Genomic DNA, 26,545 nt, shown 5'->3' with positions numbered 1-26,545 from the left:
GTACCGGGTCGCGAGAGCTGAGGCTCAGGTGTGAAATGTCTGGTTTTCAGGGTTTTTATCGGTTTTCAGCGTTATTTTGTTATCGTTTTTATCGTTAACTCTGTTTCCCTGGGTCTTTTCACGTGTGTTATGAATAAATCTTCTTTTTTTCGGTACCGGTACTAGTCTTATTTTGTTGTATTTATCCGCGACACCTTAAAGGCCGGTCCGTGAAAATATTGTCGGGCATAAACCGGTCCGTGGCGCAAAAAAGGTTGGAGACCGCTGTGGTAGAGTCCAGCAAAAGTAAAGGAGTGGGAATGTTCTAGCATTATTCCCTAATAAGAATTAAAAAAGAAAGTCAGCATGAGAAGCAGAGACTGGTGCATGCTCTTTTTATGGGGTTTCTGGGGCAGCTGTAGATCAGAAGTTAGAGCGGGTCATCATTGGATACTAATCAGAGGTTTGGTGATTGAGCCCCGGCTGCTCCAGTCAGCAAATATCCGTAGGGGAAGATACTAACCCAAAGTTGCTCTCTGATGCATCCAGAATCGTCAATGTTAGATAGAAAGCTCTTAAGCATAGAAGGTTGGGCGTGTATGGATGGGTTAATAATAGATGCTGTATATACAGTGATGGTCAAGTTAAAAAAAAGTAATTAGATAACCTTTCAATAAACCTGCCAGTCCTATTTTTTGCAAAATCCTTCATATAAAATATAATCAAATGAAAAACTCTCTTTTAAAAATGCTCGTTTGTCATTGTGTCATGAGACACTCTCACAAAATCATAACCGCATGTTTGGATAATATGGGGATTCTTGTTTGTCGCCTATGTTGTCAACACTTGCACGATGTGGACATACAACAGTTAATCTCTCTATTTTTAAACTACTTTTACCATTTCTCTCACATTTCAAAATAATATCAGGGAAAGATGGAAGGTCAGAATGACACCCAAATGAGTCTTTAACTTGTTTTAACAGGTTTCATTAAAAACTGCCAAACTGTTAACTCAAAGCCTAAAAGGATTTGAGTTCATTTGATCGTAGATTTGGGGTTGATGTCCACCTGAGCAGTTTCCCTTCCTTTTTTAACCTTGAACAGCCTGAAACATGAAATAACTACAAGAATATTCACATTTTTTTAAAACTTAAATGTTTATTGAACCTTCTGACAGTTTTTTTTAGAAAGAGAGTGCAATTAAACATCAGTTTTCACATATGGATCTTGATTTTTCATATTTTTGCTACATTTGTTCCTTAAAAATGTGCAACTTATTCAGATTCATTCATAAGTGGATGAGAGATGAGAATATTCTGAATATTTATTAGAATCTGTTGAAATGCTACTCGGCATCTAATGTCAGCGAGCGGGTTAGATAATAACCTTCTCCCATTGGAGGGAGAATTAAACAGAGATTTTCCTGGAGCAGTCGGGACAGTGACCCCCAAACTGAGCAAGTGGCTTCTGTAAACCCCAGAGTGTCTTTGTAAGTCTGGGATTTAGTAACTAGTTTTCTTGCCCTATGAGCCACATCTTAGTGGAATATCTCAGAAACAAACCACAGCAAATTTCTCATTGATTTAGTATCAATATTTTTAGTTAAAACTATGGTAGTCTTAAGATTTCTTCTTTTTTACCTGAGCAAAATGTCCTCAATATTACTTTGTAGACCACATAAATTAGTGTGTGCAGACTGACAAATATGTGTTTAGTGTGAGCGCTCAGTCTTTTATATCATGAAAGGATCCTTATGATGACAACTGTGATCAAACGTGTCATCTCACAACTGTGTGCCGTTATGAAGCTGTTGGTTTGTTGATCCTGCCCATGAAGAGGATGCTTCCAGTCGAGTTTTCTACAATGAAAACTAAGAAGGGCCTGTCAATTCTGACGGGTGTTGGTGTAGTCAGTAGGATCCATTCAGAAATGGTGATGGCTGCTGCCTCTGTTCCCATCTCGGTGACACTGATCGTGGCCTTGTGGGATGCCTGTGGGAAAAAATAAGAAAGCGGGCAGATCAAAGCTAATTTCTCAGAATTCAGTTTAACCAAAAGAGTAGGCATGCTCTAGTCCTGTTCCCTAAAAACAAGTAAAAAGGAAACTTCGCCCACCTTTGATACTTTAAGTGGAAACTTGTTTGACACAGCAGAGAAATCCGCGGTGTTTTCAAAAGCACTTGTGATGCCCATTTCTTGCAATATATTCCTCAAGGAGGCATTAGTGGCAATGGAAAATTTTGGCATATAAAGTTCCACATACCTGAGAAACAGAGAAACCATAATTATACAGTTACACTGCTGGTGGTTCCATCTTTTTCTAACTGGCTCAGCTCAATCTTCACTGCAACAGTCTTGAACAACACCCGCATTCCTGCTGACGCCAATCCGCCAGTGCAGCTTACACACCACCTTCACATCACTCATGAGGAAGCTTGCACGATACTTTAGCTCTCTTGCTTGAAGCTGGAATTGTTTCTGGGTCATTGACTTAGTGTTTTGATCTTTTCTTTACTGCTTTTGTAAGAAATGGTTTTTGTTTCTAGGTTTTGTTTTCAGTACTTGGTAATTGTGTTTATTATAATCCTTATATCAGCTTTTGCTGCCTTCCCTGTGTTTCCTGTGTGCAGCTGTTAGGTCTCCCTCACTGTAGGTTGGTTTCTTCCCTTTTTATTTTGCCAGTATCTGATCCCACCTGCTGTATGTGCACATCCTTACTACTTGGTAGTGTGTTTTCCTTGCTCCGGATTCTCTTGGCGATAGCGGGGTGTTAATCAGCCAAAGACCTGTCTCATTTTGGTTCAGCTCTCAGTTGAGAGGTGTCCCATCACCCTTACCATTAGCCACACTGAGGGTCTTCACCACTTACATCGGCCTGCAGCCAAGCCGCCTAAATTCTCTACATGATCATCGGCCTGTAACAGCCACCAGAAGGTCTTCTACACCTTCGTTGATCTCTGGCTGTGCTGCCAGAGGGTCTTTGCAGAGACCCTCAGCCTCCAAAGGACAAAGCTTTCAGTGGTCTCCTATCAGACCCTCCATCCCTATCATCCAGATTCATCTCAGCCACCAGGGTTGATTTGTTTCACAGCCAGCCCCTGACCTGGCTTCCCACTTCTGCTGGTTCCGTGGCCAGCACCCAGAGCTGCTCCACTCAACACCACTCAAAGAGTTCTTTAAGTCTCCCCTTTGCATTTCCATTCCTTCTCATGAGTCCTGCATTTGGATGCACATCCTGTCAACTACACTGGCAAATTGTGACAGACGCAGCCTCATTCTCCCAAACCAGAGGGTGCATTTCATTTGGGTGCAAACCACTCCAGTGCATGATGAAGGTGACACTCTGATGAAGCCAACAGTATCACATCGTCCACAAAAAAATACAAATACGTCTCCTCAGTCACTTCTCCAAGTCAACGAAACACACGTATACTGGAGGGTCAGCCTGCCATGATACCCCAGAAGTCCTGCAAAGGGTAACAATCTGGTTGAAGGTTCAATGATTGCCAAGAGCCTCCTTTCCAGCAGTGTAATAAAGCTATAACTTGTTTTTTTAAATGCACAGGCGATATAGGAAACGCTCGGGTCACCAGACTCAAAGTTCCTCAAAGTGCTCTTTCCATAACCCAAAAATATCCCCAGTCCAGGTCAGCATTTCTTCTGCCCAAACATGACCCGAGCCCAGCCCTGCTTTCACATTTATTCATGTAATATTGAGATATTTCAGTGTTACCTCATCATACCAAAACAAAGAACACACTTTTCCTCGGTTTGGGTTCTGTTAGTACACGTAATATACAGTGTTGAACTTACACAGTGTGCAGATTTATACTAATCAAACACAGAAAGATGTTCTACTATTGCAAAATGATCATTTTGACTCCACAATCCTACAAGTAGCCACATCTGCAAATGTTTCTAGCTTGTTGTGCATCTGATCATATACAACATTAGATTATTCTACATACAATGGGAATTACTTTTTAACCTACATAAACGATGGCACAACACGTAGCATCAAAACCTGATACACAGCTGCCCATTGCGCCTGTTTGCTTCTTTAGCCGTCACAGTTGTTGTCTGAAAGCCAACAAAGACGGATTTTTCTTTACCAAGTGGATCATCACAGCCTTGCCGTGTTGGTCCATTTGATCGACTTTTATGGTTACTATTTTTATTATTTTATTTTCTGTTGTTACAGACGGGACAGACATGACTGGGGGGGAAAGGGAGAAAGAAAGATGAAGGAAAAGAAAAGCAGGGGGGAAGAGGGAGAGTGAGGAAGGACACTTAAAAAGAAAAGAAACTCCCGGATCACCTGCTGAGAGAGAAAAAAAGAGAAAACAAGCAAAACAAGAGAGCAACATAATAAACACAACACCATCGCATTAATCTAGCTAAGTGTAAATAACAGTAAATACTAAATATTGAATTTTGTTGTGCAGCGCGGCACACAATGTGCTATGAGGTAGTAGCCAAGAAAGGTGTAGTTTGTGTCTGTGAACACCCGTGTGCACACCTGTGTGGATCAGCACGCTTGTATTCAAAAAGCTAAGGAGCTTCTTAGACTACGATGACCTGGAGGACTGAGAACCTTCACAGGCATATTGTATTCAAAAGGTTTCTCCACGTAACGATCTGCTAGAGCAGGGGTGTCGAACTCCAGGCCTCGAGGGCCGGTGTCCTGCAGGTTTGAGATCTCTCCCTGGGTCAACACACCTGAATCACATGATTAGTTCATTACCAGGCCTCTGGAGAACTTCAAGACATGTTGAGGAGGTGATTTAGCCGTTTAAATCAGCTGTGCTGGATCAAGGTTCACATCTAAAACCTGCAGGACACCGGCACCTCGAGGCCTGGAGTTCGACACCTGTTTGCTAGAGGGTGTGGGGAGCTATAGCCCCGTCCCCCAGGGCAGGCATGGAGGAGATCCAGGCCCCAGACATCTACATGCCCCCAGAGTGCGAGAGCCCAAGGAGGACCGCCGGAGGGACATCCGTGCCACCCTCCTGGGAAGAGCTGAGGAGAGCCACAGATGAGGGGTCACCCAGCAGCCACAGAGCAGAAGCCAGAGGAGGGCTGCTCTGCCGGCAGCCAGCTGTGCCAGAGTGAACTGAGCCCCAGGCCCAGAGGCTGGAGGTCTGAAGACCCCCACCCCCCGGAAGGGGCCCGACTGAGCCATGGGTGGCAGGCCCTGCCATGCAGCCACCGGGAGTGAGCCGGTACATACCCAAGCACCCCAAGAAACAAGATCCACCAACGCACCTACGCCTGAGGGCATCAGCCACCGGCAGGGAGTGTGGTGAGGGGAGATAGGCCTCCATTCTTTGGAGGGGCTGAGATGTTCCCAGAGGGGTGGAGTCTGAGACCCGACCTGACGTATAGACAGACAAACAGGCACACACAGACACAAACTTGCATTCCCCCCTCATGCACACATATACAAACACTCGGCACTCAACCAATGTGGAGACAGACACAAATGGACACTGTACACACAATCACACTCCCCAAACATAGTCTATACCCCAGGTCCAGGTACCCTCGCCCGCAGAGGAGGAAACTGCACCTTGACCCAGAAGATGTTACCCTTCCCCCGGGGTGGAGACAAGCAGACCCTGCAGGGAGGCCCAGCATCCCAGACCCCAAATGGACGGCCAACACCTCCGTCCAGCCCCTCCGCCCCAATGGCTATCAGAGAATGGGGGTGTGTGAAGACCCCATACCTCCCTCCTTCCGCTCAGTGTAGTGTTGCTGCGTGTTGTTCTAAAGTGCATTTAAAACATGGGTGGGCATGGTAAAATTTAGAAAATTATAGCCAAGATGACGACCGTTAAGGGAGAGAAGTGTACAACCTTCCAATGGTCACAAATAAACTCTATACCTTTAGTGCATTGCTCATCCATCTGATTCTCAGTGTAAATAAACTTTGGGTCTCGTAATAGCAAAGCTAAGAGCAGTTTTATGAGACACAGAAATGGGTAACACACTTCAGCTACTACCAAGAAAGAATAATCAGCCATAATGCAATAAGTCTTACATCATAGATGCTGAGTTTTGCCAGTTTCTTATATGGTCCTTGTTGATGTTTTCCTCTACACTCCTCATCCAGCCTTCATCAGGAAGGACAATCATCATGGAGGTTTGACTCTCGTATGGCAGCAAGATGATGCTGGTGTGGTTCGCTCTGTCCTCAAAGATGTGGTAGTATCCCGTCCTTACCATCATGTCAACCTGAACTTTGGTCCTGCTGTCAACATGGAAGTCCGCCTTATGTGTCATTTCACTATTAAATGGTTTCTTCCAGTATCCTGCCCGACACAGTGGAGAGTGGTGATGACAATATTGGGATGTGTCAGCATGAATCATACTACTTGTTGAAAGTATATTTCAATCATCAGCTGACATCTAAGCTGACCTTTTTTATTTAAATATATGTAATATTCATGTTTGTCTGTTGTAGCCTAACAATAGACTTGATCAGGCTGCTTACCTTTAAAATAGACATAGTTAATGAGCATCATCATAGTTTCAGGGTCAACATCGTTCACCATATCTTTGATCTTGTCCTGTGTTTTATTGGCAATGTGTCTGTTGATTTTATCTGCAGCCTCAGCAGGGTTAGTAAAGTTGATTTGTAAGACCTCACCAGAGTAATGCTGCTTGACATCATTCAGAAACTTCTCCAGGGGACTGAAACCTGAGTGCACTGCAATGGTATTGCCAACATCCAGCTTTTGGTTCTCCTGGCTTTGTCCAAGCACGTGGAAAAGATGTTGGTAGGCTTCATTGACCTGAGTCTGGTTTAAGGTGCTGTAGCCCAGGCTGGAGAACAGCTGGCTGTGGGTTTCACTATGGGCCCCAGTAGACAGTACGGACAGGGCAGTGGAGATGCCCAGTGGTGAGAAGAAAATGTTGTTTCCAGCAGCAGTCCTCGCATTCAGACGTTTGTACAGGGCAAAGGCAAAGTCAGCATTAGGAGCAGAGAGCTTGTGGCAGCTCATATGGTCTTCAGAACCACGGTTGTGGTGGAGATGGTGGTCTGCCGAGGCTACAGCGAGCAACAGTGCAATGAGTGCACAGCTACAGAAATGCATCTTTAGAGTCTGTGGATTGGAAATCAAAGAAGTAATACAAAATGAGTTCCAGTTAAAGTTTTTCATTACAGGCAGTTATCTATCTGTAAATCATAATTCCTCAACCTTTGGTAAAAAGAAGTAATCTAATTAAATCTTTCATCTACCACCTTTACAGGGGCAGCAGTCTGAGCAGAGAAGTACACACTTCCCTTACCCCAGCCACCTCTTCCAGCTTATCCGAGATAGACTGACTTGTTCCCAAACAAGGCAAAAATTATAATCTCTCCAGCAACTCCTGGGCCTGCCCTGTAGCCTCCTCCCAGTATGAGATTCAAACAGCTCACCTAGGTTTCCAGTAGTCATCCTAGTCAGATGCCTGTACCACCTCAGCTGGCTGTTTTCCATTTGGAGGAGCAACGGTGCTGCTTTGAATGTCAAAGCTCCCACCCTATCCTTAAGTAAGAGCTCAGACATCCTTTAAAGGAAACTCAGTGCTGTTGTTTGTATCCGCAACATCGTTCATTCGGTCGCTTCATGGGACCTTGTGACAATAGGACCATAGATTGACTGGTAAATTGACAGCTTTGCTTTTATGCTCCACGCTCCTCTCACTCATAAACAACACCTTGAGACCCAGGCCTGAGTAAGCTACCCCACCCTTTTCCTTCGGAGAACCATGGTGCTGATTCTCATTTCTGTTTCTTCACACTTGACCGCAAACTGCCCCCGATCAAGCCAACAAAACTCCATCATTGTTGTGTACATCCTCCACCACCGTGCAACATCGAAATATTCTGTCCATAAGAATTATGACCAGAATTGTGACAAGCTGTAGCAGAGATGGAAGCAAGTCCGGTTTACTGCTGAAGATACAAACTAGGCACTCGCCATGGCCTGCAACAACAAGCCAGACACCTCATAATCTCGAAGCACCGCCCTGCTCTAAGTCCACAAAACAGATGGTTGGGCAAACTCCCATCCCTTGAATGTCCTCAAGAGAATAAAGAGCTACTCCAGTGTAGGGATGAGCCATCATGGCACCGGTTCTGACATAAACGGTAGTAACCAGACCAAAAGCAGCGCACATTTCGGTGCTTTTTTTCGGTGCTTTTTTTTCCTGAGCTGTGATACTCTTTAGATTCTAGCCAATCATTTTACCTTTCCGAGGATAGTAGGCGGGTCCAGGTACGTACGTTCTTTTAGAGCAGAGCTACAGATTAAAAATGCCCAAGGCGAAGCGGTCAAAAGTCTGGCTGTACTTCGCAGCAAAAGATGCAAACTCAGCAGCAACAAGTGCTTTAAGCTGATACTGTGATACTGTCAAAGGAGGTAACACCTCAAATCTGATGAAACACCTGGCGACGCATAGCGTTTTTTTTAAAAGCCGAGAAATGCGCCGTATTTGATAGCTTGCTGCGAGACCTCACACCGAGCACATCTACTGCGGGTGTGGTGCCTGTTATCAGACCGGAGTTAGCAACATCCCCCAGAAACCCAAAGAGGAGAGTCCTGGCCCCTAGCCCTGCCAGTGTAGCAGAAATGATGAGGATGATGATGCAGCAGCAGCCGTTCTTCTCTGCGTGAGTAGTTTAATGTTGTTCGTGTGTAATTTACGTTGAGTAGGCTAACCACGTTATTACATTAATGCATGTAAGGTGAACTAGCAAACATCATCATAGCTACATGCGGCTGTCTTCTTGTTTGATGGCAGATACTCCCTTCACCCTGGCCAAAAAGGCTAAAATGACCAAAGTGGAAAACAGCTAAACATGAGAGGTTTTTGGACAAAGTTTGTGTTTTCCATTGTTTAAGCACTGCTTCCAGCCAAGAGTGATACCATATATGCCCCATAGCTGCAGAAAAGGCTAACATTGTTATCTTTTTACAAAAAACCAGCTGAACATGAGAGGTTTTTGGACAAAGTTTGTGTTCTCCATTCTTTAAGCACCGGTGTGAGCACCGTTTGAGCACCGGCACCGTTTCAAAAGTACCGATTTGGTACTGGTATCGGATAAAACCTAATCGATACCCATCCCTACTCCAGTGTTACATGGGCAGAATGATAACTTGTCCTGAAGGTATTCGAACCTGAAGGCACAGAACCACAGGCAGAGAACCAGGGGGATACAAGTAACCTACTCCTGCTCACTGCCTCTCAGCTGGGGCACCTCCAGAGTGGAACAATTATATTTTCTAATGAAATAATGCAGTTACAGTATCTGAAGTCTAAAGGGAGTTATTATTGTTTACCTTTATCTTTCATACTTTAGCAGACTCATTTTCCCAAATATTTCCTGGTAATGTTGTCAAAGGAGCTTTTAAAGAAAAGCGTCTGGACTTCTTTAAGTTGCTTGAAGACGTTTCACCTCTCATCCGAGAAGCTTCTTCAGTTCTAAGGACTTAGAACTGAAGAAGCTCCTTTGACTACAATGACCTGGATGACTGAGAACCTTCACAGATATTTCCTGTTAATCTACTGTCAGCTTACATTACTGTGGCTCAATGAATCACTCAAACATTATTTGCCATTACAGTAGCTTACAGTTGTACTATGATGGCCACACTCCCCTCGAAATACGCAAAATATCTGCACCTACAGTCAAAGAGGCAGAAAAATATAGCAGTACACCTTAAGAAAACTTGGTTGCGCTCTATTACAGCAGTAATGTTGCAATAGTGGGTGGAAACAAGTTAAACATATGGAAATAGCGAGTTACTATCACTTTATTAACAATGTAATATTCAAGTAATAAGCAAGTAACATCCTGCACCAGCAGTGGTGTCAGCCGCAAGTAGGTAGCAGGCGGCCACAGCACAAAACCACAAAATAATAGCAAAGTAATGTTTTGGTAAAACTTTTAAAACCTGCTGCCAGCAGAACAGAAACATCAGGGAAACTTTTCTATACTTACTTCAAAGTCGTAGCAGTTTTAGCATTTTGCAGTCCTGGTTGTTTTTGATTACACAGAAATTAATTCACTTTTTTCTAAGTAATCATCAGACTTTATGGATTTTGCTTGAATGCGTTATTAACATAGAATTAAAGCTGTATTTGTCAGGCTGGATTCTCTGCACAGAAAATACCAAACTTGCTTCCACATAACAGGAAACCAAAAATGAACAAAGACAAATGCTGGAGATAAAAGCATAAAATCAGTTCCGATATTATATTGTTGTAATCTGATCCTTAAAATGTTGGAACATCTACAATGATTAATTATTTATTTTGAGGTTTAAATCATTTTAATATTAGGAAACTCGAATGCACAGAACTTGATGTTTCCATATCTTCCCCTTCTCGTTTGTGCCGTATTGCCGCACTGTCACCTGTTACTGAAACCTTTATCAAAATGTTCAGTGTGTCAGTGTCTCTGCCACAGTAGATGTTTGACTTGTACATACGGATAAAAACAAAGAGCAGAATGAACTGAAATTTTGAGAACAACTCATAACACCGTAATAAAATACAACGAATGAAAAGAATGAAAGAAGCAGTCAATTAATGGAGGCTTATGCTTACCATTAACATCTTATTTAGTGCAGTTTCCAGAAACTCTGTTTTTTGTTTTCAGCAAGATTAAAGACAGTTCGCTGACATTTCTGTTAACGATTAACACAGATCAGCACTCTCTTTACAGAACTTTTGGATTGATTAATTTGACTTTGTTCATGCAACAAGACTTGCTCAACAGCACAGGTAAATAACTGAGTGAAGAAATGAAAACAACTGTTCGAAAAAACAGAAGACAGCAGAAATCTGGAGCCTTTTCATGAAATACATGGTACCTTCTTTTCAACAATCATGTTTAACTGAACTTGCAAATCATACAGGCAACAGACAGCAAAACTTTATATTGATATTTATTTAACCTCCTAGGACCTGGCATCCACATATGTGGACATCACATTTTGGGTTATTTAGACCAAAATACTCAATTTTGCTCTACAAGGGCCTGATATCCACTTACGAGGACATTATATGCTACTGTTCTATCAACATTTTAAATGAATATCCTCATATGTGGCTCTCATTTTTCTTAAAAACAAAAATAAGGTAAAAAAAAATCTGGTAATTCTTTGTTTTTACATTCATCGGGCCCCAATCAGCCCAAATATCAAAGAGAAATTAAAAATGCATGTCGTGGAAGAGTCCGGGTCTTAGGAGGTTAAAGATGAAGATGTTAAACAACATTTAGAATATATACACAACACATGCAGTATTATTAACCATGTTGTGTTTGGGGTGAAAATGATGGAGCAACTAAACGAAAACCAGACTGGATGGCATATTGCTGCAGGATGCTGTGGTGGCCATGCAGGTTCAGGTTCTGGGAACCATTCCTGTAGAGACCATCCGTTGACCTTTTCTGCATCGCACAAAGACATTTCAATTCAATTTTATTTACACAGCGCCAAATCAAAGCAGCAGTCACCTCAAGGCGCTTTATATTGTACAGTAGATCGTACAATAACACATACAGAGAAAAACCCAACAGTCATATGACCCCCTATGAGCAAGCACTTTGGCGACAGTGGGAAGGAAAAACTCCCTTTTAACAGGAAGAAACCTCCGGCAGAACCAGGCTCAGGGAGGGGCGGGGCCATCTGCTGCGACCGGTTGGGGTGAGAGAAGGAAGACAGGATAAAGACATGCTGTGGAAGAGAGACAGAGGTTAATAACAGATACGATTCAATGCAGAGAGGTCTGTTAACACATAGTGAGTGAGAAAGGTGACTGGAAAGGAAAAACTCAATGCATCATGGGAATCCCCGGCAGCCTACGTCTATTACAGTACCTGTAATACCTACAGCATGTTCTAATCGCTCTAATAGGATATTATGGTCGACAGTATCGAACGCTGCACTGAGGTCTAGCAGGACAAGCACAGAGATGAGTCCACTGTCAGAGGCCATAAGAAGATCATTTGTAACCAGTGTAGGGACTAACGCGTTACTTAATAACACGTTAGTCCCTACACTGGTAGGGACTAACGCGTTATTAAGTAACGCGTTACAGTAACTACGTTATTATTGTGGTAACGAGCACGGTAACTAGTTATTATGCCAAAACCAGGAACGCGTTACTCGTTACTGGGATTTAGATAGGGTCGTTATTCGTTACTTTGTGTGAAATCGAAACACGGACCTGGGAATAATGTCACACTCGAGTAAACGGCGTTCTGGTTAACCTCGTCTGAGAAGTCGGGATTCCAATATGGCAATGCCCTCGAAAACGGTTGTTTTGCTGGCCCTCTACAAAAAGAAATTACTGCTAAACACATATGCAGCCATAGCTGGACTCGGTGGGCCGATGGTGATATTTCGTTTTGATGTGCTGGGGGGGGGTTTGTAACGGTATAAACAGTGAAAGGTGGTGGATTGGCCAGATGCTGGCAGATGTGTAAAAATAACTCAGTTGTTTGGTGGTGGCTATGGCGGAGCTTCCACAGATTCAGTAACATTAGCAAGTGGGCCTTTTCCCCTGGCTTCTGCTCCGCGGCTGCTGAGTGAGCCCTCATCTGGGACTCTCCTCAGCTCTTTCTGGGACAGTGGCGCGGCTGCCCCTCTGTTGGTCTTCCTTGGTCTCTTGTGTTCTGGGGGCCTCTGGATGTCTGGAGTCTTGATCTCCTCCATACCTGCTTCATGCCCTGGAGGACGGGGCTGTGGCCCCCCCACACCCTCTAGCAGATCGTTACATGGAGAAACCTTTGGAATGCAAGCATGCTGATCCACACAGGTGTGCACACAGGTATTCACAGACGCGGACTACAGCTTTCTTGGCTGCTGCCTCAAAGCACATTGTGCGCTGTCTATCTTGCGTGCTGCACAATATTGTTTATTATTTAGTATCTACTGATATCTACTGCTAGCTAGTTTATTGTGATGGTGCCGTTTTTTTTATTATGTTGCTCTTTGTTGTTTGCTTTCTCTTCTGTTTTTTTTCTCCATACAGGTGACCCAGGTGTTTTGGTTTTTTTTGTTTGTTTGGTTTTTTTTGTTTGTTTGTTTTTTCTTTCTTCCCCCCTTCTCACCGTCTCTTCTCCCCTCTGGTTTTCTTTCTCTCCCTCTCTTTCTTTCATTCTTTCCCCCTTTCCTATCCCCCAGTCATGTCTGTCCCGTTTGTAGCAACTGAAAATAAAATAAATTCATAATTATAATAAAGGTCAATCAAATGGACCAATATGGCAAGGCCATGATGATCCACTTGGTAAAATAAATCTGCTTGGCATCTTTCTTGGCCTTAAGACAACAATTCTGATGCTAAAGATCCAAACGGGACACAAAAAAAAAACAAAACCATTAGCAAGTGGGGGAGGCCATCAGGTGGATGAGGGAAAGGGGAGGCAAGAGGAGGAGAGACCCGAGGTGCCGGCAGGTCCGAGTGTCAGGTAAGAAGTTATGAGCTGCAGTCTATCTGGGTCAGATATAAACCAAGTTTAGGTGGAGTTTATTTTCGTTGTGCTGACTTCTTACAGTCAGTTACAATAACTCGTACTGCTACTAGCTAGCATGAGGGAGTTTATATACAGCTGGGTGGTGCTATGATGTTACTGATAGTGAACTTTATTTTTATTCATAAGGTTAGTTTGTAGAGTTGCCAACGGCTCCTTAAAAAAACGGAATCGTCTTGTATTCGTAAGTAGTCCGGACTTGTAAGTCCCGGACTTCAGCTAGAATGGAAAAAAAAGACACAAAGCTGGATTTATTCTGTGTGTTTACGCTGCAGCGGCCTCTTCTTCTCTCATTCTCTCCCCCTCCCTCTCCTGTTGCTACTCAATCATGAAACTGATCAATGATCAAGATTTTCTCTCTTGTTTGTTTATCGCACACTTTGCGCCAGAAAGAGGAAACCACAGCTGTAAAGCTGCTGGTCATGATGTCGGTTTGGATATGTGGTGAGAGGGAAACATGAAGATGAAACCAGGAGATGTCCTTACTGAATCATCAGAGCTGAACAGGTGATGGAGAAACAGGTTTACCTTTTAGGTGACATGAATGAGTTGAAGTTATGAACTGTTTCTGAGAGACTAATAACACCAAGATCCTTTTCTAAGTAGCTGACAGCTGGTAACTGTGCAGGGGCGGGTCTAGCAAAGTGTTGCCAGGGGGGCAGGTAGGGCATTAACAGGGAGAGGGGGGCACAAAGAAATACTTTTCTTTCTTATTCTCATTTAAAATGTCTCACTTTTATTAAATAATTATCTGAATCTTACAACAAACGAATGATAGATTGATACATATATACCATCAGAACAGTGAACATCACTGTCACAACAGTGTTTTCATTCAAAGGCTTTATGATTTTTCCTATAATGGCGGCCGGTCTGTAGTCAAAATGCTCGGGCCGATTTTTTGTTCCAGTCCAGCCACCAACATGGTGTGACCAGCTCAGATCCTCGCTGATGTTGATGCCCAGGAATCTGAAGCAGCTGACTCTCTCCACCCTTGCTCCTTTGATGTGGATGGGGGTGTGGCCTCCTCTCTGCAGTCTCCTGTAATCCACGATGAGCTCCTTGGTTTTGCTGACGTTGAGCAGCAGGTTGTTGTCGCGGCACCGTGATGTCAGGGCTCTCACCTCTGCCCTGTATGCCATCTCATCTCCATCAGAAATGCAGCCGATGATGGTGGTGTCATCTGCCAATTTGATGACGGTGTTGGAGCTGTGTGTTGCTGTACAGTCGTGGGTGAACAGGGAGGAGCTGATGTTCAGGTCACAAAGTTTCATGACTAGTCTGGATAGTATGACGGCAGGGAGTGAAGATGTGATGTGAGCTTTGACTATACGCTCAAAGCACTTCATGACAATGGAGGTGAGTGCTACTGCGCGACAGTCATTTAGGCAGCTCGCATCAGGGACAGGGATGACAAGGAGGACGGTGCTTGTGTCCATGCAGTTGCTGGATGACATTGATGTGACAGGTGGGAAATGGTCAACAATGAGCCCTGATTTCATGCTCACAGAAGAACTGTGGAGTCATTTGAGTGACAGAGTGAATCTAATTCCTCAGACAAGCAGCAACTCCGGACAGCACTGACTGAAGTGTGGGTTGCCACCCCAGAGGATGACATCCCGAAATTATGCTTGTCCATATGGAGGTATATTAATGCCAAAATCAAGGGGGACACTAATTACTGATTGATTCTTTTATTGTTACCTGCAGTTATTTCACTTCAAAAATGTATTGTGCTTACGTTTCTTGGTATTTACTGATTCATTCCTTAAAAGGTAATGAAAAGCAACACACGAGTTTTCATTTGCATATAACAAAAAAGTGAATTTACAAAGAAATGCAGTGGCATGTTATTAAATCCCTTGAGTCTATTTTCCCCCTTTTTGATTTCTTAGTATTTTTGCATATTTGTCACACCTGCACGTCTCAGATCATCAGATTAATTTTACTACTAAACTCTCAAAGTAAACACAAAATGCTGTTTTTTAATCATTAATTGTATTAAGGGAAAAATATAGCCAAACCTACCTGGTCCTATGGGACAAAATAAAAGTAACTCAAAACCAGTTGAGATGCTTTGGCATGAACTTAAATGGGTTCAAATCCTCCAGTGTGGCTGAATTAAAACAATGTCACAAAGAAACGAGTGAAAATTCCTCCAATGGATCAAAAGAGTCATTGTTAGTTATTGCAGATACTTGATTGCAGTAGTGCTCTCAAGGATGGCACAACAAGTGTTGGGGAGTAAAGGAATACATGTACCGGTTAAAATATGAGCAACTGTATTCCATTACAGTTACTGTTTAAAAAGGTGGTATTCAGAATACAGTTACTTTGTTGAAATAAAAGGTTTTCATATGTTAGGCTGTCCCCTCGCTATTTTTGGTAATTCCACGCCAAACAAACCCAAACAAAACACACATTGAGAGGCTCTCATGTCTGTGTCTCAACCTCACGGCCCATGTCACCTCTATTTGCGTGAAGAAAGACTTTTATTTATTTTATTCAAAAAATGTTTTAATATGAAGGCAATAGAGTGTTATAGGCATCGCCCTAAAGCATGCAGCCTGATGGGCAGTGTAGTCCGTGCTGCAGGGAGGATGGACCCGTGATGTGTCTGTGAGCGATGGAGGAGAAAAAGGAAAAGTACGAGCTGTCACGGAGCAGAAACGGGAGCTGGAAGCATGTAAATATAATAATAACCACTGCAGCCAAACAGAGAGCCTGACGAGCCCAGCTGTAAGTAAGCTATTAAGACTCGACTGTACGCCGTGTTCGTGTTTTCCTCTGAAACAATAAGTTCTGTTGGAGCCTTTCAACGCCTCTCTCTGTCTCTCGCTAGTAAAGTTGACCCAGACAACAAAGTAAAGCTATTTTTCAGCTACGAGCCGACACGAACCCGACGTATCAGCCAGAGGTCCTTTACTACGGTTCAGAGCCGCGGACCTGTTTTATATACGCGCGGAACAGTTTTCTATACGAGCAACCTTCAAATATAAATCAAATATTTGACATAATGTTTCCAAACTTGCTATTTACCTGAAAGAAAATGTCACTAATGTCGTTTTTGTTGACCAGAAAATCAACGTGTGCAGACAGATAACCTCATAAATAAAGGTCAGTGTTTTTAATCATGACAGGATCTTTATTATGGCAACTGTGACCTTAATATCATCTCACAAGTATGTGCAATTATGAAGCTGTTGGATTGTTGATCTTCCCCATGAAGAGGATGCTTTTAGTGCAGTTTTCCAAAATGAAAACCAAGAACAGCCTGTCAATTTTGATTGTTGGTGGCGCTTCGAACATTTCAAAGATGCTGACGGCTGCTGCCTCTGTTCCCATCTCAGTGACACTAAGCGTGGCCTTGTGAGATGCCTGTGGGTGAAAAAGAAAGGAGACGGTCAGATGCTAATTTCTTACTCTGTAATGAGTCTTTAAGTGTCTCAGAATCAGAACCAAAAAGAGAAATGTTTGCCCACCTTCGAGACTTTGAGCCGACTGTTATTGGACAGACCAGAGAAATCAGCATGGTTCTCAAAGGCACTGGTTATGCCCATTTCCTGCAATATGTTCTTCAACGAGGCATCAGCGGTTATAGAAGATTTTGGAATCGTAAGATCTATATACCTGAGAAATAGAAAAACGGACTGTTAAATTACAGGTTGTTCCTCTTTTACTAACTGGATCAGGATCATAAGTCTTCATCACTACAATGTCCACATTACTGCTGACACCACACAAATCTGCCACTTCAACTTCGCATCACTCGTTTCCTGCAAAGAGAGGTTCTGACTCTTGTTTTATCTAGTTCTCACTAAGCCACCAACCACTCCTTTTTATTTGGAAAGACGTGCTCTGATGACGCCAACAGCACCACATTATCTGCAACAGTTAGGAATATTACTCTGAGCTTCCCAGAGTAGACGCCCTCTTCACCCTGAGGTCCTGTCCATGATCTCAGGGTGAAGCCCTAACAAGAGTAATCAGAGAATTCAAATCCTTCTAAAGATTTTTACATTTGATGTGACCTTGACCCAATTTTCTCCAAAATTCAATGTAAATGAAATGTGTTTGAGCTGCTATTATCTACCATCACACAAAATCTGAAAACTGTGAATGCTACCTGCCAACAAACAGACAGGCAAACAAATGGAACTGATTACATACTTCTTACCTTCTTATTATTGTTAGCTTTATCAAAAAGGTAAGTTTTTAGCCTAATCTCAAATCCAAATCCAAACTGGAAGCTGGTTCCACAGAAGAGGAACCTGAAAGCTGAAGGTTCTACTTTTAAATACCCCTGGAACCACATGTGAGGAGAAATTTGCTCCTTCTTGCTAGTCTCTGTCAGTACTCTCGTGACAGCATTTTGGACGAAATGAAAGGCTTTTAGGATAACCGGATAATAATGAATTACAACGATCCAGCCTGGAAGTAATAAATGTATGAACTCGTTTTTCAGCATCACTATGATACAGAACGCTTCTCATCTTTATGGACATTGTGGAAAGCACAAAAACATCCCTACATATCTGTTGAATGAGCACATTGAAGAACAGATTCTGGTCAAAAATGATTTAAAGACTATATGAATACATCATACGCTTGTAACGCATTTCATCTACAGTACGCATCAATGTAAATGTACTTGGACACTCAAAGTTAATAACAGGAGTGATATAAAACAGCAATAGGTCATTTTGACAACAGTCTCCATCTACTAGCAAGCAGGAATATTCAGACATAATGCAATAAATCTTACATCATAGATGCTGAGTTTTGCCACTTTCTTATGTCGTCCTTGTTGCTGTTTCTCTCCACAGTCTTCATCCAGAATTTATCAGGAAGGACAATCATCATAGTTACTGTTGTATGGCAGCACGATGATGCTAGCGTGGTTAACTGCATCCTCATAGAAGTGGTAGTAATCCATCCTCATCATCATGTCAACCTGAGCTTTGGTACTGCCGTCAACGTGGAAGTCGTCCTCATGTGTCCATTCTCTAATAAACGGTTTCTCCCAGTATCCTGCACGACACAGTGGAGAGTCGTGTTGACATTATTGGGATGTGTCAGCCTTAGTGCTGTCAGCATTAATCTCGCTGATACGACGTTAACGCCATAACCGCATTAACGCAGCAAATCCTTGTTAGCAAGTTAAGGCAAGCTAACCCTAACTCGCTAGCGGGGATTTGTCGTGTTAATATGGTTATGGCGTTAACGCCATGTTTGTCTGTTGTAGCCTAACAATAGACTTGATCAGGCTGCTTACCTTTAAAATAGACATAGTTAATGAGCATCATCATGGTTTCAGGGTCAACATCGTTCACCATATCTTTGATCTTGTCCTGTGTTTTATTGGCAATGTGTCTGTTGATTTTATCTGCAGCCTCAGCAGGGTTAGTAAAGTTGATTTGTAAGACCTCACCAGAGTAATGCTGCTTGACATGCTTGGTAGGCTTCATTGACCTGAGTCCGGTTTAAGGTGCTGTAGCCCAGGCTGGAGAACAGCTGGCTGTGGGTTTCACTATGGGCCCCAGTAGACAGTACGGACAGGGCAGTGGAGATGCCCAGTGGTGAGAAGAAAATGTTGTTTCCAGCAGCAGTCCTCGCATTCAGACGTTTGTACAGGGCAATGGCAAAGTCAGCATTAGGAGCAGAGAGCTTGTGGCAGCTCATATGGTCTTCAGAACCACGGTTGTGGTGGAGATCGTGGTCTGCCGAGGCTACAGCGAGCAACAGTGCAATGAGTGCACAGCTACAGAAATGCATCTTTAGAGTCTGTGGATCAAAAAGCAAAGTTAAAATGATACAAAATGAGCTCCAAGTAAGGTTTTTCCATCATCAGTCCTTGAGTCATAATTTCATGACTTTATGAGTTAAAACCATTGAATTAGATTGAATCAGGTAGTTTCAGGATATGGCATTAAAAATAAGAAGAATGCTGATATTACTTATTACATTATTTATTTACTTATTTTTATGAGGTCACAATCAAGTCATCTTTTGTGATCCACAAATATTACTATGTTATTCCTAACATGTTATTATATTGTTATCAGTATATTGGTACATATAAGAGTTTTGACTCATATATATGGCGTATATTTGTTTCCACATTTCTGGATAAAACCACTGCTGATACAATATATTATTTGGTAGTTTCCTGGATTTTACATTGTAATTTCATAGTAATGATTTAATATTTCCATATCATTGCTTTCTTATTTCCACCTTACTGCACTATTGCCACATTATTACTGAGCTGTACTGAAAACCACTACTGACAAGTTCATCAGATGAAAAAAGTAGAATTTTCATGAGCATCTCTTATAACAGCATATTTCTGCAAAGCTGCTTGTAACAGATCCCAAAGCTACCAGCTGAGAAGTCACTCTGTGCAAACAACAAAGGCTGGATTTTAAACCCAAGAAGTTACCTGGACTGTCAGGCAGACAACTCGACTAAACGGTCTGATTGCCAGTAATACAGCACCTGTAAGTAGTTGAGTTACTGCCCATTAGATGACTGTTCAAAAACACCCAGTGAGTGTAGGTCACCACGGATGTATTTCAGCTTCCTCAACACAGCAGGTATTATAATAGAGATTTAGCTCTAAAAGATATTTGAGGGATTTGAAAGTGTCTCTCCCACAGCAGATGTACAACTGTGAGTTGAATCATGAGCATCACTAAAATAATAAAGTCATATGTCTGTTATTGACAGAATAGAAATAGATATTTAAAGGTAAAGGCACTTCACCCTTCAGCGATTTTTTGATACACTGGTAAAGTAGTAACCAGTAGTTCAGCTGTGTTGTAACATTGTATACAATATAACTGATGATACCAACGAAGGAAGCAGACAATGAATGCTGAGTAATGTCATGTCTGCTAAAACCACGTGATTACATCCTAAAAATCATCTTTAATTCTCTTAACTGTCGTTTACTTCTTACATTTAAGTACCTAAAACGTAGAACTAATAGAGACTGATGCTTACCACTAACATCTTCTGCAGTGACGTTTCCAGAAACTCTATATTTAAGCAAGCTTAAAGGCAGTCAGCTGACAGTTTACAGATTAACAAAGATCAGCCTTCTCTCTTCTGGATCGATTCTACTGACTTTGTTTAAACAACCTAACTTGCTCAACAGGACATGGAAATAACTCTGGGTGGGTCAGGGTGTTTTTGGTAAAAACAAAAAATCAGAATCACGCAAACATACAAGCCTGGAGAAGTCCTGGCAAAATACTCAAGATGGCAGAAATCTGGAGCCATTTAAAAATGTGGGAAAACATTGAAATCTGTCAATTCAAATTACTTCCAGTTTAAATCATTTCTGGAAAATAGACAAGCTGGCTTCCTTTTAACGATCATGATCAACTGGGAAGAGAAATCATACTGAGACCAGACAGCAAGACTGACCTTGGTATTAATATTCATTGAAAGCTAAAGGAGTTAAACAGCACGAACACTATCAGCTGTTTTGTCTGGTGGATAATAATGTATTAGGCAAGTATTAATGCAAGAGTTCAGATGACTGCTCATAGTCAACCTGTCATGCTTATTTAAAACTAACCTTTATGTTATTTGTTATTTGACTGGTTGCTTGTGTCATTGAGCAAACTTAATCACCTCCCCGACCGACTAAAGATCTAAAGGCCTGACAGAAGTAAACATATGCAAAGGTGAAAAGAAGACAAGCGATGCTGCTGTAGTTGTTCAAAAAAGATTGAAACTTACCAATGAACTGATGTTGTCCTAGGCAAAATTACTTATACTTTATATATACTTAAGTACATAATTTTTGACTTGGGCGCCCGCCCCCCAGAATATCTGTGCATGACTCTGTACCTATACTAATGATCCCTTGTTGTGGGTCTCCTGCTGTGCTCAGGTGCTGCTGTACTATATACATGTTTCTGTAGATGTGTCCATGTTGACCTCATAATATATGATAATTAATTAAAGGAATTTAAGGAATGTGTGTGTGTGTGTGTGTGTGTGTGTGTGTGTGTGTGTGTGTGTGTGTGTGTGTGTGTGTGTGTGTGTGTGTGTGTGGAAACAGCAAACCACTGTGAACACTGACAGAGGCCCTGGTGTGTTCAGGGAGCCCAGCTTAAATATGCAGCCATCATTCCTGTTGAACATGTTTACTGTGCATTTCCTCTTGTGTCATGTCGGCGTGTGCTGGGAAAACACACCTGCTGTTACTCAGCTTCAGGAAGGAACACTTCTGTGGAATGTGAGTAAAGCGCTTTCCTCATTCTATCCTGTGCAAATGTAACCGGGTCATAAATGACATATTGTTATAATTACACAAAATGTGTTCTAGACCCCAAACCCTTCCTGTTATACCCGACTGTTAGGACCTTCAAGCCTGTAGTTTTGTTCATTCTCAGTTGGAGCCCCTCCTCACTGTTCTTCTTCTTTGGTGCAACCCTATAAACAGTGCTCCCCTTTGGCCTCTCCCCTTTTCTACAATTCCCCTGTGGGGGAGGTCGGTGTCGTCCCCAACACTGCAACACATAATGTATATTTAGCCACCCTGATATTTCTGATTGTGTGTCTTTAGTTCAGTCATTGTGTCTGTCTTTGCTAGATGCTGTAAATGTAAATGTGCAGTACGTGTGTGTCACATGTGTTATAGGCACAGTCAGTGCTAGCATGAACAGGTCATTCTTGCTAGCTTGGGAGTTGTGGTGGGTGGAGCTGACCCTCTTCCCTACTGTTTGCATTTGGTTGTAGGAGCTGGAGCGAGGTCTTGGTTTCTTTTACCCTTCATTGTCAGACACAACGCAGGAACACACCGGCTACACAAAGCCCGGGCTCGTGAGCAACGTCTCAGCTTCCACTATTAAAGCTTTCCTAAGACTAAGTGATGAACGACAGTCACTGTACGATTCTGTGTGTGTGTGTGTGTGTGTGTGTGTGTGTGTGTGTGTGTGTGTGTGTGTTACTGTTGCAAACCTAAAATGATACAGATGTCATAAACTTTGTAAAGGTTACAAATGGGTATTTTTAGCCTGTTGCTAGGTGGTTGCCAGGCAACATGACAAGTTTGTTTCCTCAACACTTGCTGTTCACACCATATTTCATGGAATCTGTTTCTTATTTTGAAGAGTTAGATTTAGATTTAACTGTAAATAATATAAATCTGTTTGATAAAATCATATAATAATGATGATAAAGTAATATCTTCTTTTTCTTTCATATATAAATATTTAGAAAACGCAGTCTGTGGGCATGTGGGTGTGTGCGAACAGGCTGGTGTCAGGTGTGAACGAGTTCCCGGGCCTTACAGAACACGTTCAGGTGAGGATGAGGACTGACTCTGTGGCTGGGATTTGATCGCAAACTGATCTTTGATGATGACTCACCAGGCAAAAAAATCCCCCAATTAATCTCAACCTTAAGTCCGAAATTAAAACGGCAGCTTCTATGGATACTCGGGGACTGATGAAATCTGAATGAAGTGTCTTGAGCTCCATCAGCAGGTCAGAGTGAGATCATATTTTTAATTCTGCCTAAGATTAACTGTAAATAACAGATAAGAGCCTTACAGCAGTGACACTGACTTCATTGTAGAATAATAAAGATCACTGGACTGAAACAAATGAAATAATATAACATGGCCTGTGTTCATGGAAAGTTTTTATTTCACTTCATGTTGAACCAAATTCAAAACACAACCGGCCACACAAAAGCTGATGTGCTGTGTTAGTAGAGGCTTCTTTGACTTGTGTTTGTTTTTTTTTTCAGACATCTTTGCCTCTGGCCAAGTTCGGTTTTTAGTAATAAATGTTTGATGCTGACAGACAGATTCATTTCTGTTATGTAATGACAGATGTGTTGTCATATTCATCACACTATTGGCTAAACATCATTTCCCCAGCGTTCTTATTATTACAGCGGCACCTCCGCATCATTTTAAGATCCCGAGGTAAAGATAACCCCCGGAGCTACTGCTGCAGCGTGAAAATGGAACAAATGTGGCGCACTAAGGGCATCCTTAGGCTGTGGGGTTGTTGATCTTGCCCATGAAGAGGATGCTCTTTGTTGAATGCTCAAGGATGAAGAGCAGGAAGGGTCTGTTGAGTGTTATGGCTTGGGGCAGACTCATTGGCATGATCTCGACAGTGGTGGCAGCAGCAGCCTCCGTTCCTGTTTCATCCACGCTTAGCACCGCCTGGTGAGACACCTGTTGGAGGAACCAGGACACAAGAGCCAATGTCACATTTGAGTCCATGAAGTGGACAAAACAATGAAGTCATATTCAGTGATCCTACCTTTGAGACTTTGAGCGGGACCTCATTAGACATGCCAGAAAAATCAGCTTTGTCTCCAAAAGCGTCCGTTATTCCACTTTCTTTCAGCGTGTCATCCAGGGAGGCTTCGGCAGAGATGGAAAACTTTGGCATGCCAAGATTCACGTTACTGAGAAACAAATACAAGAGAAAAACACCCGTGTAAGAGTCCCAGAAAAATACGCAACCACAAACAGCCACTTACGAGGTGCTCTCTTACGTCCTGAAGAAGGAATCGTGCCAGCGCCTGAGCTGATCTTTGCTGATGACAGCCTCCACCTGATTCATTTTGTCTTCATCGGGGAAAACAATCATCATGGAGGTGTTGCCCTTGTACGGCAGCTGCAAAATCGTGGCGCGGTTCCCGTCGTCTCTGTAGAAGTTGTAGCGTCCCGTCCTCCTCATCATGTCCACCTCAACTGTGGTGCTTCCATCCACATGGAATTCCTCTTTGCGTGTTCTGTTACCGTCGAAAGGTTTCTCCCACTGTCCTGTAACGGGTCACATCAAGTCGATATTGATAGTGGGTACTTATTTGAAATTGTTGCATCCTTCAGACTTGTTTGTTTCGTGTATTTGTGCTAATCTCTATCTGTGAAAACCTTGAACCAGAGAACACCTGGCTGACACTGTCTGTTCTGTCTGCATGCGTCTTACCTCTGAAGTAGACGTAGTTGATAAGGACCATTGCCATTTCAGGGTCCAAGTCCTTCACCATGTCTTTGATCTTGTCGTTGGTTTTGCTGGCAATGTGCTTGTTGATTTCAGCTGCAGCCTCTTCAGGTTTGGTAAAGTCAACTTGAAAGATTTCACCAGAGTAGTACTGCTTGATGTCATTTAAGAACTGCTCCAGAGGACTGAAGCCGGAGCGCACCGCAGCAGCATTGCCAACATCCAGCTTTTGGTTCTCCTGGCTTTCTCCAAGCATGTGAAAAAGATGCTTGTAGGCTTCGTTGACCTGAGTCTGGTTTAAGGTGCTGTAGCCCAGGCTGGAGAACAGCTGGCTGTGGGTTTCACCGCGGGCCCCAGTAGATAGCAGGGACAGGGCAGTGGAGATGCCCAGTGGCGAAAAGAAGATGTTGTTTCCAGCAGCAGTCTTGGCATTCAGACTTTTGTAGAGGACAACAGCAAAGTCAGCATTAGGAGCAGAGAGCCTGTGGCAGCTATCGTCCTCCTCGTTGCTCTGTGCAGAGCTGTGGTGGTGGTGGTGGTCGGCCAAGGCTACGGCCAGGAGCAGTGCAGCGAGCGCACAACTAGCAACGAGACCACGCATCTTTAGAGCACTGTCAAGAGAAATACAAGCATTTAAAGTTAACACTTCCAGGGATAACAGTGGGAAATGAATTAGGACACAATCAGAGCAGGATCTGGACTGTCTGCACTTCATTTCCAAACATAATGTTTAAGTTTCCTGAAATCCATTCAGTGGTTGGCTAATAAAGCAATGTTCTTACCTTTAAAGTCCTCTCTGCTGCAGGCAGCTGCTCTGAAACGTCCTCTTTATATACAAGAGCGAGAGTCAGTTTACAGTCCAGTTAAAAATTAACCAAAAGTGATCTCTCTGCTCTGTCCCATGCTGAGAGGCTGAGCCAGCTTCAGTGATGCAACACAGCTGATAAAAACGAGTGTCAATGCGTCTAATCTATTTTTTATTTTTCATTTCATGCCTGCAATAATCATCAGAGAAGATCTGACAAATCAGATGTGGAAGTTGAGTTAATTCTATCTTAGTGCAAATTTTCCTGTGAAAATGCATTTTGGAAGCAATACATTTTTTAAAAAGGGAGGTTCTATTAATTGCATTTACACGTATTCTTAGCGTACAGCCGTTATATCTTGTTCGTGTTGGTGGCACCCTGGCACAGTTGTCCTCAAACTTTAGCTACTTCTCTGTAAATACTGATGATAAACTGAGCAAAGTTGATTCAAAAATCTAGAACGAGCTGGTTAGTTACGGACAGCAGACGACCAGCTGCTGTCAGCTTGTCATTTAAATTCTATGATCTCACATCTGCCATAAAAATGTGATGCAGGCTAAATGACTGTTTTTAATAAAAGAAAATGCACAGCTCTGCATGATTGCAGTACCGTGTTGAAATGTGTCTCCATGTAACACAGTTTGAGGTTGTTGGTTTTGTGGCCGTGCAGCCGGTGCTCGTTTTATCAGTTTGAACTCTTGTCTCTTCTATCGATAAATTAAGTTAATAAATAATGAAGGACAGTAAGGAAAAAACCACTGAAGCTTTTTCACAGACAAAGGTGGCGTGAAAAGCATTCAGCTAAAGAAGCGCGTGATGCAATAATCATTTAAACATGAAGACGATGTTCAAATCTTCAGCTGCTTTTAAAAAGTGACAGATTTAACTGGAGGACAATAAGGTCGCCTGGAAAAGTAGCTCGAACCCTGCTGACCATCTCACAGAGCGCGTCCTTTGGTGGAGACAAACACAGTAGTTATGGAGCTTTGATTTTATCTTTGTTCACTTCCAGTTTAACAAGTTCAAACTTACCTTTTCAGGGTTTTGTGCTACCAGAGTTCTACATGAGTTAACAGCTTCCTGTTTCTTGCTGCGCTTTGCATGTTTGTTTGTTTGTTTGTATCAGGGACACTTTTTCTGTTACCACCATTAACTCGTCGGTTTCTACCTCTCCTTCTGTGAAAGGTTTGGGCGCACGTTATCCTTTAACTCTCACATCACTAATGTCACTCGATCAGCTTAT

General features: G+C 42.6%; 2 protein-coding genes and 1 pseudogene across 4 annotated transcripts; all 3 read right to left on the bottom strand.

The window, feature by feature from the left end:
• Positions 1 to 1,125: 1,125 nt before the first annotated feature.
• Positions 1,126 to 10,693, bottom strand: LOC146691490 (alpha-1-antitrypsin homolog). The gene is made up of 5 exons (XM_085431304.1): positions 10,580 to 10,693; positions 6,474 to 7,086; positions 6,021 to 6,291; positions 2,096 to 2,243; positions 1,126 to 1,972 (listed from the first exon to the last, which is right to left on the bottom strand). The coding sequence occupies exons 1-5, from the start codon at positions 10,586 to 10,588 to the stop codon at positions 1,781 to 1,783; spliced, it is 1,233 nt and encodes a 410-aa protein (XP_085287430.1). The 5' UTR covers positions 10,589 to 10,693; the 3' UTR covers positions 1,126 to 1,780.
• A 5,960-nt stretch (positions 10,694 to 16,653) lies between these two features.
• Positions 16,654 to 20,562, bottom strand: LOC146691489 (alpha-1-antitrypsin homolog; annotated as a pseudogene). Its single transcript, XR_014915063.1, has 5 exons — positions 20,517 to 20,562; positions 18,787 to 19,295; positions 18,277 to 18,542; positions 16,994 to 17,141; positions 16,654 to 16,889 (listed from the first exon to the last, which is right to left on the bottom strand). The product of XR_014915063.1 is annotated as an alpha-1-antitrypsin homolog (transcript).
• Positions 20,563 to 23,153: 2,591 nt separating this feature from the next.
• LOC146691488 (alpha-1-antitrypsin homolog) lies at positions 23,154 to 25,335 on the bottom strand. 2 transcript variants are annotated; one of them, XM_085431303.1, is made up of 5 exons: positions 25,279 to 25,335; positions 24,482 to 25,107; positions 24,045 to 24,315; positions 23,807 to 23,954; positions 23,154 to 23,718 (listed from the first exon to the last, which is right to left on the bottom strand). In XM_085431303.1, exons 2-5 carry the CDS (start codon positions 25,095 to 25,097, stop codon positions 23,530 to 23,532), a joined length of 1,224 nt encoding a protein of 407 aa, XP_085287429.1. In that variant the 5' UTR covers positions 25,098 to 25,107; positions 25,279 to 25,335; the 3' UTR covers positions 23,154 to 23,529. The 2 variants fall into 2 exon arrangements, with proteins under 2 accessions (XP_085287429.1, XP_085287427.1); XM_085431301.1 differs by lacking the exon at positions 25,279 to 25,335 and having other exon boundaries at positions 24,482 to 25,151.
• Between the last annotated feature and the right edge of the window lie 1,210 nt (positions 25,336 to 26,545).

The sequence above is a fragment of the Copadichromis virginalis genome, linkage group LG15 (assembly GCF_057382275.1).
Source record: "Copadichromis virginalis isolate Kocher_CV1m ecotype Utaka linkage group LG15, C_Virginalis_male_GT1.1, whole genome shotgun sequence".
NCBI lineage: Eukaryota > Metazoa > Chordata > Actinopteri > Cichliformes > Cichlidae > Copadichromis > Copadichromis virginalis.
This window is presented reverse-complemented; position numbering and strand designations above follow the sequence as displayed.

Excerpts from the sequence above, each read along its gene's own strand:
- LOC146691490 (XM_085431304.1), bottom strand. Across the intron at positions 2,244-6,020 it reads CAAAACTCAGCATCTATGAT|GTATGTGGAACTTTATATGC; the intron begins GTAAGACTTATT and ends TCTGTTTCTCAG. Across the intron at positions 1,973-2,095 it reads TTCCACTTAAAGTATCAAAG|GCATCCCACAAGGCCACGAT; the intron begins GTGGGCGAAGTT and ends TTTTTCCCACAG.
- LOC146691488 (XM_085431303.1), bottom strand. The coding sequence starts at position 25,097 with ATGCGTGGTCTCGTTGCTAGTTGTGCGCTCGCTGCACTGCTCCTGGCC. Across the intron at positions 24,316-24,481 it reads CAACTACGTCTACTTCAGAG|GACAGTGGGAGAAACCTTTC; the intron begins GTAAGACGCATG and ends GACCCGTTACAG. Across the intron at positions 23,955-24,044 it reads CACGATTCCTTCTTCAGGAC|TAACGTGAATCTTGGCATGC; the intron begins GTAAGAGAGCAC and ends TTTGTTTCTCAG.